The 15,791-nt window shown below is 43.5% G+C and overlaps 1 protein-coding gene across 1 annotated transcript in view; it reads left to right on the top strand.

Annotated features, from left to right (window-relative positions):
- The window catches only part of LOC136674798 (neurexin-1a-like), a 353,645-nt gene that overhangs the window by 215,878 nt on the left and 121,976 nt on the right, over nt 1-15,791 (top strand). Inside the window, 1 exon segment of the mRNA XM_066651019.1 lies at nt 1,223-1,404. Within this exon segment, the coding sequence (XP_066507116.1) occupies nt 1,223-1,404 (182 nt within the window).

The raw sequence follows: 15,791 nt of genomic DNA, 5'->3' as shown, positions 1-15,791 counted from the left end.
TAGCTAAATGTTTGAAACTAAGGCAAATCCAGCAAATCCAGAAAAGACCTCTTGAACAACAAAATCTTTTCCCATTCTGATTGCTAATGTAATTACACTTATGTCATTACATGTGTGTAATTATATGAGCGAGAATACGCTGTTTCAACTATGAAGATCCACTTGTGCAATTACAAAAGCATAAACTGACGTTGGTACACATATGTAATTACATTAACTTTACGACTGCAATCTATCTGTAACAGGTACTAATTCATTAGTAGTTACATTGTTATTGCATAAGTTGTTCATATGTAACTACACAGTTGTTAGAGACACAATATAAAGTGGGACCAAATTTTATCCAAAATTCTAGACATCCAGGGCCCTGTGGAAGACCCCGTATGAAGGCATCACTGTGGTTCTACAAAAGGCATCAAGGTTTTGATTTTTCTAATGGACCCCTGAGTCCGTCTTTGGTTGGAGTGCTTTAATCCTTTGCCAGGAGCTCAGCCAAGCGTGCTCACCGGAGCTGAAAATTCACACCGGTTGGCGCTGTGCGGGGATCAGCGAGACGGTATGAATTAAGGGGCCGCTGCCAATAAGCTTAAAACCCTCATTGGCTTTGATGTGGCTAATTGAAATGCAGCCGACTGTGCTCTGCTCTGCCGCAGTGTGAAGCTGCTCGGCGCTCTGTTATTCTTGGACGATGACACGATGACAAGCGCCTTGAGTAATAACCGCCAAAAAAGAGTAAAACACATAAAAACCATGTTTTAACCCACGGAAGTCTAGACTCATTAGCATGGCAGCTGCGCTACTGTTTACATTAGGCTTAAACTGAGAAGAGGGAATTGAATTAACAGGATTCAAATGGGTTCTTTTTTTTTTTTTTAATTTAACCAGGACATCCACACATTTGCATTGAAATTGCTTGTCACTGCAACTCAACACATTTTTTTTTCACTATTATCCTTATTTTTCTTGTCGTTGCATAGTAATTACATATTAGTTGTTCAGTAATTAAAGGTTATGTATACGAATAGTTTTGCATCTGCGTTTTATTCTGTTGCAGATTGGAATCTGCTTGTTTTCTGAGTATTGCTTGAAGGCTCCAAATCAGAAATAATGCAATAACACCAGAGTTTTGTTTTTAAAAGCAAGAGCTGCTACTAATGAGCTATAATAATTAACAACAATCTGTTAATAACAAGCCTCTGTCTGTCTGTTCCTCTCCCTCCAGCGGGGACAACGTATATATTTGGACGGGACGGTGGACAGATCACATACACGTGGCCTCCTAACGACCGGCCCAGCACCCGGGCGGATCGGCTAGCACTGGGCTTCAGCACGCAGCTAAAGGACGCTCTGCTGATCAGAGTGGACAGCTCCTCCGGCCTGGGAGACTATCTGAAGCTGCATATTGTGAGTAAACTCTGGCTTTCTGGGGCTTGAATGGTGGGATGCTGCATGATGACTTACATGATGATCATGTTCCAAAGCTTTCACACGATTAGAAGACCATTGACCATTGGCTCTTTGGTTTACAGAAATGGTGGAACCGTTTTTGGTGCTCCATAGATCTTTGAAAAACCAGCTGCCACACATTTACAGCTTCTTTTGAGCCACACCCAAAAATGGTGTAGCTAGACAGAACCACTAAGTCTTGAAAAAGACCTTTTTTTGGTCCTTGGGAGTCTCGGAATCCTAACACAAGCGCAGTTGATTTCTCTCTCTCTCTCTCTCTCTCTCTCTCTCTCTCTCTCTCTCTCTCTCTCTCTCTCTCTGTGGGTGGGATAGAGCCCCTCTCTTCCCCTCATCACATGGAGGATTGCCAGCCAGCACCGGCATCTGTCAGCTGATGTGACAGATCTGGGCAGTCTGCGTTGTCCTCTGTCTGGTAATGTTTAATCAGACCCAGTGCAAAATCAGGGTGGTGGTGTATGTCACATCTCTGAAGAAGGCATTGTGGAAGATTCGGAGGGTGGGGCGGAGTCAAGTTAATAGCTGAAGGGGTGGAATTAGAGTTGAATGATGATGTCACTTAGAATGTGCATTACCTTCCATTGCAGGTTCTATTCTGACAGTTACAGTGGGTCTGTTATGATATAAATACAGTTCTCTATATGATCCACGTAGAGATGATATTGATAATACTGTTATGTTATATAATGTTGGGGCTATTTCCTCTCTCTCTCTCTCTCTCTCTCTCTCTCTCTCTCTTTCTGTATGTGTGTGTGTAATGGAGGCTGTTATTCGTATCTCGGACCTGCCTGTAATTCTGCCTGCTGCTTTCTGACCTTCCACCCACTCACAACACACACACACACACACACACACACACACACGTACACGTGCACCTACCCAGATAAGCAGCACAGTAGCACAAACCCAGATGAGCGCACATTGCACGGTCCAGAAATCTTATGTTTGGTTATTATTAAATCTGTAGTTTTTATTATTCATAAAGTGTAATAACATGTACTGTGCCATATTATAAATGATGGATTACAAATTTCAGTTGACAAATACAACAAAATAAATTTTTACAGACCCTTAGGAAGTAATACGATGAATTGTGACATCATTGATTTCGTTTCATCCGTTCTCGAGTAAACGATTCATTGTGTGAATCTTTAGGAAATGATTCAGTGCTTCAGCGTATCGTCTACGGTGATTCGTTTATGAAATCTCAGATGAGGGAGATTGTGCTTTAGTTGTTGTAATCAGACTGTAATGTCATGAGCAGCCTTATCTGTCTTTTTTCTGCTGGAAATGCATTGGACAAACACATGCAGCCACACTCTGTCTGACATCAAAGTAAGCCCTGAGTGGTCTCAGAGGGCTCTGAATGAGAGGCTACAGCTGGTTCTCACTCTCTCTCACTGTCTCTCTCTCTCTCTTTCGCTCTTTCTCACACGCACAAACTTACACACTCAGTGTCCCCATGTGTGGTCTATAGGACACAGGGAAGGCTCAATTTAGCAAGGAGAAAGAGAGAAAAATTGGTGAAAGAAAGGTAAGTGCAAAGAGAGAGAGAGAGACTGCAGTGTTGTGAAGTGCAGCAGAGTTAATATAATGGAAGAAGCAGATTGTGTGGTGTTTGGGAAAGTGAGAGAGAGAGAGAGAAAGACAGACAGGCTTAGGTTGAAAGTGATGGAGCAGACTGTGCAGTGTTGGAGAGAGAGAGAGAGAGAGAGAGAGAGAGAGAGAGAGAGAGATGACTCAGCCATGTGAGGGCTGGGCTAATGATAAGGCGTGTTAATAGAGCGCGCTCAGTCGGCTGTGAAAAGATCTGTCCGCACCAATGAATGCCCTGACAGCCCCCCCCCCCCCACACTCTAGAGTAACCCCAGTATTTGGAGTGTATTCATTTCTTTAAAGCAGTGTAAATCACTGACTTTACAGAAATGTGATTCTTTTCTCTTCAGAGCATTATGAAGTCCACTTCCATTTCTCTGTCATTCATCTGTAATAGCTAACTCATTTAGGGAATGATTCAGTGTGTCATTTCACTGTAAATCGGAATTGCAATTAAACTCTGATTACTTTAGTAAATGATTCATTGTGTATGCGTTGGTACAGTACATGTCTTTGTACTGTAAATTGGAATAATGATTCGCTAATGATTCATTCAGGAAATGATTCACTGTGTCATGGCATTGCTATTATGGTTCATTCAGGAAATGATTCATGTGTCGTAGCATTGCAAATCAGTTCTGATTCATTAAGCGAATGATTCACTGTGTTATGTCTTTGTAAAGCAGAATTTTGATTTGATTCTGATTGATTTAGGGAATGATTCAGTGTGTCATGTCTTGGTAATCAGAATTTTGATTAAATACTTATTGATTTGGGAAATGATTCAGTGGGTCATGTCGTGGTAAATCAAAAATATGATTTAATTCTCATTGATTTAGTAAATGATTCAGTGTTATTGCATTGTTAATCAGTTTTGTGATTCATTTCTTATTCATTTAGAAAATGAATCTGTGCAGGAGCCTCACCAAAATCAGATTTAAATTAATTAACATGTAGAGTAATATACAGATTGTCCAAAAGTTTCTAGACACTCCTTGTGTACATAATGGTCCACCCCAGTCTGGACAGAGATGTTTAAATCTCCATCGAAGGTTAAGGTCACGTGCGAATGCTAAGTGTGCACTGTAAAATCTAACTGCACTTCTTAATGAAACAACTAGGTTAGCATAACTTAAAAGATACAGAAATGTAGGATCACTCAAGCTGACTGAGCCATAAAGATGAATAATTAAAATACACTCAGTTAATTTTTGTAAGATCAACTTTTTGGCATATTTTGAGTAAAAGCAAATTTATTAAATTAAATTATATTGACTGAGTGAACTGAGTTTATTTATTTTTTTTAATTGGACGTGTACCAAACTTTGAAGCAGAAAAGTGAAAAGTGGACACATACTGATCATTTTACACTATCCAGCACACGGTCATACACATTTAAACACACGCAAACACAATAATGCACTTCTAGTTCTACCTTAAACGCTCCCGCTATTACACCAGCCTGTTGAGCTTCTGTTTACATGTGACACATCCGATATGCTCTTGTTTGATTGGCCGACGGCGGCCACCTTTTGAGAGCTCCTGAACACAACACCACTCCATACACTGTGCACATCCGTTGTGGCAAAGTAAAGGTAGTTGGACTTTGATGAGTAAAACTCACATCTTTCTCATTGGCTACTGGCACCATCTATTTCCATATGGGCGTGGCTTTCCCCATCACTCACCATGATTGTGTAGTTGCTCCCCCCAATTTACCTTCTTCTATGCTCCAGTCTAGAGCTGTAAGGTTTGTATTGAATGTAGTAAGAGTGAGTTACCACTTTCTCTGCTGTAAGTGCAATGTTTTGTTGGTTGGAAGCCAATGAAGTTGTTGCTCATGCAGAGCTGTGGTATAAGTGTTTGGGGTCTTGATAATGGTGGGTATTAATCATTAGAAATGTGTAATATTAATTTGTAGTAATTCAGTTCAGGGTGTTATTTGAACCCAAATTATTGAGTAATTAAGCTTAAATGGTTGAAGGCTTTAGTTTGTGATTTGTGTTCACTTAACTCGCCAGGTTTAACAGTGTCGACTACAGGAATGGTAGTGAAATGGTATAACGCTGTTCACTGCTGCAATGAAGCTCTATGCGGTTATTTTGCAGTGAGTTGGAGTAGTGTTTTTGATCCAGAAATAAATGACTACATCAGTGCTTGACCTCACCAATGTCTTTAAGGCTGACAGCCACCACATCTTTACAGCAGTGTTGGCAAAATACAAATTAATACAGTTAGTTCCGGGGAATGTGTGTGTGTACAGATGACGGCTGTAGAACGAAACTGATCTTTGTGGTCACCCCTGAGTTCACTGTTCTTGACTTGACCCTCTCTCCTCTACAAATATTGACTCTGTTGCCGTCAGGAAGCATGCTGGGATACGTTTACTATCGGCTACTCCATCTCCCTCTCAATTCTTCTTCGGAACTGAGTTCCTTTTGTTTCTTTGGTTTGTTTCTATTAATTTACTCAGTGTTTGCAAACTCTGTTAGAAATTGTAGTTAGAGTTCTCCTCCAAGTGAGTCGCATTAGCAGAAGCCTGGCCCTTCTAGCAGCCTGGTAAACTGTTGCTGTCGGTAGGTTGCTGTTGTTGTCCTTGGCTGTACTCGCCTCTAACATGGAGAGCATGTGTGAAATCACTGTGGAATCAGCTGGTGCAGTGAAGAGATAAGAGTCGTTCTCCATCACCTGCCATTCACTCTGGAGCTGCACTTGATTTTATGACTGATTGGTAAGTCGGCCAGGCTTGAAGGACATGGTTCTAGTGCTGGATAAAAGTGCTTTGAGGGACAGGATTTAAGCCCACGCCTACACAGCAGTGAACTGCAGGGGTACGTTAGCATGGACTGCAGGGCGCTTGGATGTAAGATAATCCAATTGCCTGAGGAGAGACAAGGACGGAGAGAAGTATATAGGGCCGGAAACACAAGTTCCGATAGATGCTTAAAGGTGGTGTTCACGTTTTTAAGTAAAAAGTGAATAATATTGAACATTTGCTAGCTTTTTGGTTAGTTTGGGTATTGGAAAAAAGCTCAGGGGTTTGTACACAGCCATGGCTCTGTAAAAGGGGAATGTCGCTTATGTACGGCCATGAAAAGAGGTGTAGATGTTGCTCTATTCCTGCTCCATAGGTGGGGTAATATTGACTTATTCTTGCTGTTACTCATGACTTAAGGTGGAACTGACTCCACGTTCAGCAGACGTTTGAAAGTAAACAGAAACCTGACTCGCTTGAGTTACAAACAAGTAACTCACAGGCAGATTAAACTTCAGCCACGTTCACTCAAACGTATCATTCCACCTTAAAAGACACACAGCTTCTGAATGAACACAAACAACATTCCCCATCCCCCTCTCTTCTTCACAAGCCCCACCTGTGTGCTACGGTGCTGTGTACTTGTCGGTTGAGCTTGTTTTCTTGTCTGAGTGTGTGTTGTGTGTGTGTGTGTGTCTGTGTCCCTTGCTCGGTGTCTTGGGACGTTGTGTCGTGTCCCTTTCCCAGGAGACCGGACCGTGGCACGCTATCCCCCACGCACCTATTACACCACCTGCCTTAAGCCGTGAACTCATCCAGCTCAAATTTCCTGCCTAGATTAACTGCTCACACACATCTTCCACTGCAGAAGAGCAGGTCTGAGTCTGGCACGCTATCCCCTCTTTGCCTTGTCCCCTGTGTGGACGAAGTGCAGCTCATTTGCTCAGTGCTGCCTCGGAGGGAACACGACTCATAAATACAGGTGTCTCACGAACCTAGCGGTTGCTAAGCGAAGATTCTCAAATCCCCCTGGATCTGCAGTCGTCACGAAAACGTACTACTTAAAAAAAAAAAAAAAGGAAATTAGTCCAAATATAGGACTTTGATATCGTATGTAAACAGTTACCATTTTTTTCAAGGTATACTCTTCAACCTCCCATCCATGCAGTCCGTGTTGTGTGTTTGTTGTGTAGTACCAAAGCCCAGCCTCGACCGTGGATGCTGTTTTAAGACCTGTACGCCATTGTTGTTGTGTTTGTGTGATGTAACTGCATTGGACGGGCGGATAAGCCACATGTGCTTTTCTCACTATCTCCCTCTCAAAGAACTGTCCCTAATGTTGCCATGGCAACGGAGCCCAAATCGCTGGACGTGGTCTCTGGTCACAGTGGCAGTGGCGCTCACCTGAAACTCTGATTCCCAACAAGTGGTCAGGCAGTTGCTTCAAGTATTTTCAAGCTTCAGACTTGCTTCTGTAGCCCAAAGTGTGTTCTCCCAGTGTCTGTGTAGGGTTCCTCCTACTGTCTAAAAACACGTTGGTACCTGTGATAGACTGACGCCTTGTCCAGGGAGTGCTGCAGTCTTATGAATGAATGAATGAATGGAGGTATGGAAATATTTCTGAAATTACTTAAATCAATGTGTTTTTGAGTAGGGCCAAAGCCAACTCTTATCTGCTTTGTATAGTGAAACCCCTGTGCGTTCTTAAACATTGGTTTAAGAATTTTAACATCATTCTCATAAAACCAATCGAATAGCCAGTAACACTCTACATAAGGAGGGTTATGAAGTGTGAGCAAAGGTCTTAAACTCCACTGAGCTCAAGTGACATGTAGCGGACGAAGGCGGAAAAGTACAAATCTGCATAGAAGAGCCCTGTATCCCCTCCCACTCACTCTGCACCTTCAAGGCGAAGCATTCCACAGCATGAAAGAGGCGAAGGAGGGGTGGAGGTGGGGTGTAGGGTGAGGGTTGGCGGTGGGGGGAAAGAAAGTTCTCCAGCGAGGGACTCGAGGACAGAGAATTGTCAGTTCTCAACACTTTTCCCTTTGCCTTAAGAACACAGAGCCGTGGCATCCTCTGATAACCTAGCCCTGTTTTAATGAGAGAGAGTGTGAAGTGTGAACACCTCCACAATCCACCCATCCGTCTCTTGCACTGATCCGCCATCGCTGGGCTTAATCTGCGCTACACACTCCCATATATCTTTGAGCTCGCACGCTCCTCTGGGACTCTCTCTCTCTCTCTTTCTCGCTCGCTCTTGCTCTATTTCTCTCTCTTTCTCACTTTTGTTTTGTGTATGTGAGTGAGTGTGTGTGTGTGTGTGTGCTGGAGCTGTGATTTTTAGGCTCAGATGTGTGGCAGAAGCGGTGTGGATGTGTTTCTGGTGGATCGGGAACACTGGCGGGGGCGGCTGAAGATGCTACCCATGCTGCATTATTCATCTCAAGGTGGAAAGAAAATAGAAAAACACCATGCTCAGATGCTCTGTTTTTTCCTGTCATTTTCTCACTGTCTTTCATCAGAAAGTTGATGAAAGTGCTTTCCTGTGTACCTTAACCTAGCTTCTGGGTGACCACTTTGGTCCAAAGACCCAGCCTTAAAAGATTTTGGCATAGTTCCAGAACAACTTCCCATTCTTTTAAAGCAAACAAAAGGGCAGCACTGACTAGCATGGTTCTCAGTGATGGAGGTCAAGGGATTGTTAGGTAGCTCTAGCCCCTTCTGTGACATCACAGGTGATCAACACCTTCCACTTCCAATTATGGGCTATATCTTGGTCCTGGGCCACCGATGCTCAAGTTTCTGTTGCTAAAGTCCATTGAGTACAAGCATTTGTAGAAACCCATATAGACTTTGTCAGACTTGAAGAAGCAGCTATGGTTTCAGCTCAATTAGAGAGGTCACTGCAGTCATCGGACCTGGAGGTGAGAGGCGGCTTCTGTAGGAGATAACTTTGAGGTTGCCGACCACAGGCCAGGGGAACCGTGCTAATCACCCGGTGCGTAATGGCCGGGTAATGGCAGAATAATGGCCGGGTAATGGCGCAACGTTAGCGGAGAGCAGAACATATGGGCAGGGCAGCGGCAGCTAAGCTACATTAGCTCCATTGACCTCGTTTACCACCTACATATTGTTTCTGTCTGGGAGAGGAGACGGCGAGGGGAGGGCAGGCGAAAAGACGATGAGTACCCACCACAATTACAGCCGAGCCAAAGCCTGCACACGACGACATTATGAGCCATTCTGGCGTCATCCATCATATAACGCTGCTAATGCTTTAATGTGGCTTTATGTAACGCTGCTCGTTATGATAATCAAGGGTAGAATTTACATGATCACATTAAATATTCATGAATAGCTAGGATTCAGAGTTACTGACTGGGTGGGAAACATTGTTACAGTAGCGTCTAGTGTCTAAGCTCAGTTCAGTCTCTTTTGTTGATTTTCTTATGGTCACGATCCTTACTGTTAGCATAGCATAGGTTGAGGAACCATGGTTAAATGGATGGCTAAAGCTGGCTTAGAGTTTAAACTCTTGTGCTCAGTTTGAATTGACAGAATGAGGTGAGAAAAAAGACCACAAAGTGAAGTTTTAATTTTTAGAACATGTAATAAGTTTGTAATTACATGATTACTACTATGTAATTGTGTATTTGTTTACCAAGCGCATGATAAAAACACCTTTATATATCTAGGACATAACCCTTTCAGTTTAGACTTAGATTGAGAGCATGTGAAGTTAAAAAAAAAAGAATAAAAAGAGATAAACTGAGAAGAGAATGTCGTGCTTAGCTGTGCGTAGCGTAGCATTTTGAGGGGCTAATATGGCGGCAGCTCTATTCAGGTGATAGAGCTGACCTGCTGTAGGGCCAGCTGCCGGGCCACAATCAAATCTCATCTACGCCGTATTGTGAAGGCTAAGGGTGCTAGAGTTATCACCACTCATCTTTCACTTCTAATCATCTTATCCATTCCTCTCATAGCTGGCTCAGCCACTACAGCCCTGAGTGGCTCTGAAGAGAGATAGAGGAGGATGTCTGATGTGGGGGGGTGTGAGAGAGGGGATGAATGAGTGGTCCAAGTGTGTGTGTGTGTATGAGAAAGCGAAAGAAAGATAGAGACAGAAAGATAAAGAGGGGCCAAAGAGTTATCTGACAGAGCGGCGAATGAATCCATGTACAGGAGGGAGGGGAATGGAGTGATGAAGTGGAGGAATAAGGCAGAGTGATGGCTTGAGAGATATGGAGTAAAGGAAAGGGAGGGAGAGAGAGGAGGAGAAGGTTTATATATACACCGGTGCGGCCAATAGTGTTCAAGATCACGTCACTGGACGCGGTAATTCAATATGGGACTGTGTGGCACTATACTGAGTAATGTCACACTCTATAATGGGATGGAGATTTCATTTACTCCTCGGCTTGATTCTATTAGGCTGGATGCTTTAGTCTGCAGCGGAAGGTGAAGGGCGCAAAGCTGGATCGGGACAGGCCTGGCACTGGTGTCTCATTAGCAAACTGCCGTATGTTGGAGATACAAAATCAGAGATTATCAGTGGTCACTGGATGCAGCCCACAAGAGTCAGATTAAGATAACCAACAGTTTAGTGCTGCTTCTCATGGCAGGGCATCTGCAAGGGTTTCTCAGGAAGGTTTGCACCAGATTGCAACTTTTCCTTGGCCTGCACGGGTGCCAGATTTATCACAAATCAAGCATTTATGGGATCAACCGGGAAGCCGGCTTCTGCAACCTAAGTATGTGCAGGATCTACAGTCCCAGCTGCCACATTCACAGGAGGCCATATGAAATGATATGCCTTCATGCCCATCCATATCTCATCTAGTATCCAGGGTAGAGGCGGCCCAACATGGTACTATAGAGTCTCAGTTCAGTAGTACAGTTTCCCCCAGTTAAAACCTTTCTAATGTTGTAATTACTTACATATATCAGCATTACATTGACATGCAGACTTTTATTCAACTCCAAATGATTACTTTTATTTTCATTTTTTTTGTCAGTGAGTGTATGTGCCATTTTTTTAAGTCCTCTGCTTTGACCATGTCTTTGTCTGCAGGCTAAATCTCTAAGTAGATGGATCTCCAGAGTGTTATTACCAGTTTTACCTGTTTGTGTAAAAGGTGAGAATCCCCCTCCCTGCATTTGCTTCACACCCACAAAGTCCTATTGATTTTTTTTTTCCCCACACTACCCCCCTGATGTTCAGGGATTTCTGAGCAAGTTGCCAGCTCAGATGATGTGGATGTGTGCTGTATATTTCACAGAAAATATATCTTTAACCTAAGCCTCAGCAAAGGCGTAATATCAGTTCTTTCAGTAGAACAGTGTCCTCGATTGCTTTGATTATAGTTTCCTGTGGGCAGCGTCCTGTGACCACACTGTTTGTCCACTTGACTGGCTCCACTGACCATATAGGTGCACTTTGTACTTGCCACAATTACAGGCTGTACTCTGTAATCTGAGGCTCCTGGTCAAGACCATTGTTCGTGTGATTTTAAAGTTTTGGCAGATGGTTTTAAATGGACGTGCAATAAAGCAAGAGAAGCCGAAGCTCGCTCTCATTATTCTGGCAGTTTACAAGCAACAGAAAGCTGGTGAAAATTGCGGACGAGACACTGCGGAGTAAGAATACAAGAGAAGAGTGAGGAGAAGGGGGATAAAGGCCGGAGAAGTGTGTTGTCACGGCACACGGAGGCTGTTAAAGCCTGACATGCTTGCTGAAGGCGGTGGGGTTATAAATAGAGCGCCTCTATCCTGTTGCATTATGTCTTCAAGTAACGCACTCAGTAGATCTACAACAGCTCGGATCACACAGTGCGGAATGATCCAGAATCTACAACAGAGGCATGTGGACTGGACCCAGACCCCGTCTGAACACCAATAACAATAACACCTCTGTGACCAGTGTCAGTCCCGGTTCTTCAGAGGCCAGTCTCTGGGCATTTGGACTCTTGTCAGGACCAGAAAGGTAATTTCACTGGTCAGTCGCGGTCACACGGCGGCCAGGGCAAGGCTGTGTTGTTACTCAGTAGAGGAGGACGGTGAATAATTTCTCATGGACCCTAATGTGCAATGGGAACTCTGGAGATGAAGGGGTTACGTCTCCATGGCAACATGAGGTTAAAAGCCTTGATCCAGGGCACAGTCCCAGTGCTCTGAGCTTAGAAACACACCACAAAGTAATAACACAGGGGTTATTGTTTAATGCAAGGATATGACAGCAGCACTGCACTGTCAGTGTAAGAGTGTGAATGAGTGAGTAAATGAAGGGTTGATTAAGCGTTTGAGTGGGTGAATGAGTTGGTATTTTTGTGAGCGAGTGGGTATATGAGAATGAATGAATGAATGAATGTATGAGAGTGATTGTGTGTGTGTGAATGATTGAATGAACAAATGAGTAAATGAATGGGTGAATGCATAGATTTATGATGAATGAATGAATGAATGAATGCACATATGAGTATACAAGTGTGTGTGTGAGTAGATGAATACATGATTGAGGAGGAGTTAGGAAGTTTGAGCGAATACGTATGCATGTGAAAAAATGAATGAATTAATGCATTATTTAATAAGCATTTGATTATGTATGTGAGTGATTGTATGTGTGAATGGTTGAGTGACTGAGCATGTGGGTGAGGAAGAGAATTAGTATGTGCATGTGAATGAATGAATGCATGAGTGTGCGTGTGTGAGCAAATGAATGAGTGATTGAGCATGAGTGAGGAAGCATGAGTGAGACAATCGATATGAATGAATGAATTAGTGCACGTGCTGAAATTTCGTGTGTATGACAGTTTGTGTTTGATCAAATGAATGCATGAGTATGTGTGCATCATTGAAGGAATGAGTGATTGTGTGTGTGTGAATAAGTGACTAAGCATGTGAGTGAGGAAGTATGGGTGAGAGAATCAGTATGTATGTGTGAGTGAATGAATGAACAGCTGGATGCATACATATGTGATTGTGCATGCGTGTAAGTAAATGAATGAGTGATTGTGTGTGTGTGTGAATGAGTGACTGAGCATGTGAGTGAGGAAGTATGGGAGAGAGAATCAGTATGTATGTAAGAGTGAGTGAATGAATGAACAGATGGATGCATACATATGTGATTGTGCATGCGTCTAAGTAAATGAATGAGTGATTGTGTGTGTGAATGAGTGACTGAGCATGTGAGTGAGGAAGCATGGGTGAGAGAATCAGTATGTATGTGTGAGTGAGTGAATGAATGAACAGATGGATGCATACATATGTGATTGTGCATGCGTCTAAGTAAATGAATGAGTGATTGTACATGAAAGAGTTAATCAGTAGATATGTGTGAATAAGTGAATGAATGTATGAATGAGTGAGCAGGTTAGTATGTATGAGGTTATGTGTGTGATCAAATGAATGAGTGAGGGAGTATGTGTGTGACTGAAGGAATGAATGAGTGAATGAATGAGTGATCGAGGCATGAGTTGGTATGTGAATGAATGGCTGAGTAGGTATGTGGGTGGATGAGTATGCGTGAGTGAATGTATGAGCAATTGGGCATGAATGAGTATTGTATGTGTGCGTGCAAATGAGTTTGTGATGGAGTGAATGAATGAATATGTGAATGAGTAAGTGAATGACTGTATGAGAGTCTGGTTTAGATTAGATCTTGAGAAGGCCCCTCTGACGTCTGGTTACCATCAGCACCATTGTGTACAGTGCTGACCCCGTAGATCCCAGTATGCCACGCCTCGGGATGACTTTGTTTACATTGTTCTGTGACGTAATGTCGGTTGTATCCCTCTCTAAGTTGCTTTGGGAAAATAGCGCTCAGGTTTGACTCGGTTCTATTTAAGAAAACCTTTGTGTTTTTAAATAGAATAATGTTCTTTGCTGTTTGATTATTGCGGATGAGAGGGTTGTATTTTCCCAATCGTCGGAGGTGGCATTTAGCTGGGAGTGATGGAATTAAAGAGCAGTGCGGAGGAACGTGTCCCTGCCGCTCCGGCTGTTGGATTAGTTCCGTGCTGTTGGGGCATTGTTGTTTGTGTGTGGTAATTGCTGGAGCTGCTTTAATGTTGTTCAGATTAGAGGCAAGAGATACGGCTCTCCCTTTTCACGTAATTACTCCTGGAGGGTATTACCAGGGTTGCTGTGTGTGTCTGTGTGTGTGTTGGGGGTCCAGATGCTAACAGTATAGGCATACACACCGCCGCAGATGTGCGTTGCCTCAGCTGTTTTTTGCCAGGGCTTTGGTGCGAGGATAATTTGGCTCAAGCTTTGGGTTGGAATTACTGCCGTGCATCTCTGGCATAGACGGATCATCCCTGCTGCATCTGGGCTAATTATTCCATAATAGTTGCCGGCGTCCTATTGTGCCGTCCACCCTTTGGGGGTGAAATATTAAGCAGCTTTCTCTTTCTGGACATCTTAATTACATTTGGAGATGTACTTTTATCCCTCGTTCTGCTCTGGCTATCCTCGGAAGGCTGTTTAAAACGGGAACATCACCGCGCTGCTCCTGGATGCCGCTTCTGAGTGAGGAATGAAAACAGTCGCTGGACCCCTGAGATGGCCCCGTCGCAATATTGATTGCATGTGCCATTCATTTTAAAGGAAGTGGTTCTTCAGAGAGAGGAGAGCTGTTTCCTGAGCTTTTCCTAAGAGTCTTCCCAGTGGAAGCCATTCTGCCAGTGTGTACAGCTTGGGAATACTGGGAGTAAACAAAGGAAAAACTGGCCACTTTATGAAAATAAACACACCCTTATTCTAACGCACATTGGCCACTTTATCAGAAACACCCCCTTATTCTTACACACACTGGCCACTTTATCAGAAACACCCCCCTTATTCTAACGCACACTGGCCACTTTATCAGAAACACCCCTCTTTTTCTAACCCACACTGGCCACTTTATCAGAAACACCCCCCTTATTCTAACGCACACTGGCCACTTTATCAGAAACACCCCCCTTATTCTAACCCACACTGGCCACTTTATCAGAAACACCCCCTTATTCTAACCCACACTGGCCACTTTATCAGAAACACCCATTTAATATAACACACACTGGCCACTTTATCAGAAACACCCCCCTTATTCTAACACACACTGGCCACTTTATCAGAAACACCCCCCCCCCCTTATTCTAACCCACACTGGCCACTTTATCAGAAACACCCATTTAATATAACGCACACTGGCCACTTTATCAGAAACACCCTCCTTATTCTAACACACACTGGCCACTTTATCAGAAACACCCCCCTTATTCTAACGCACACTGGCCACTTTATCAGAAACACCCCCCTTATTCTAACCCACACTGGCCACTTTATCAGAAACACCCCCTTATTCTAACCCACACTGGCCACTTTATCAGAAACACCCATTTAATATAACACACACTGGCCACTTTATCAGAAACACCCCCCTTATTCTAACACACACTGGCCACTTTATCAGAAACACCCCCCCCCCCCCCTTATTCTAACCCACACTGGCCACTTTATCAGAAACACCCATTTAATATAACGCACACTGGCCACTTTATCAGAAACACCCCCCTTATTCTAACACACACTGGCCACTTTATCAGAAACACCCCCCTTATTCTATCACTCACTGGCCACTTTATCAGAAACACCCCCCTTATTCTAACACACACTGGCCACTTTATCAGAAACACCCCTCCATCTGACTAGATGACTGTAGGTGAACATACCAAAACAATACATCTGCAGCAGCTTGGCTTTGTGTCTGCTGTCTTCAGAGCAGTTTGAATCATGATGGACCTGAAGAGAAAGAGGGAAATCAATGCAGCTGGTTTGTCCTGCCGTTCTCTTTTCTGTGCCCTGACTCTTAGGCAATTATGCTGCATAAACGCTAGCGTTATTTATATGAGCATATCATGCACAGCATTGAACTCCCCCTCAGCCAGCCTGCTCAATAACAGCCCCCGATCGATAATTAGCCCACCAGTCC

Source organism: Hoplias malabaricus, chromosome 2, assembly GCF_029633855.1.
Source record: "Hoplias malabaricus isolate fHopMal1 chromosome 2, fHopMal1.hap1, whole genome shotgun sequence".
Classification (NCBI taxonomy): domain Eukaryota; kingdom Metazoa; phylum Chordata; class Actinopteri; order Characiformes; family Erythrinidae; genus Hoplias; species Hoplias malabaricus.
Note: the sequence above shows the minus strand (reverse complement) of the source record. Positions and strands in the feature narration are given on the sequence as shown.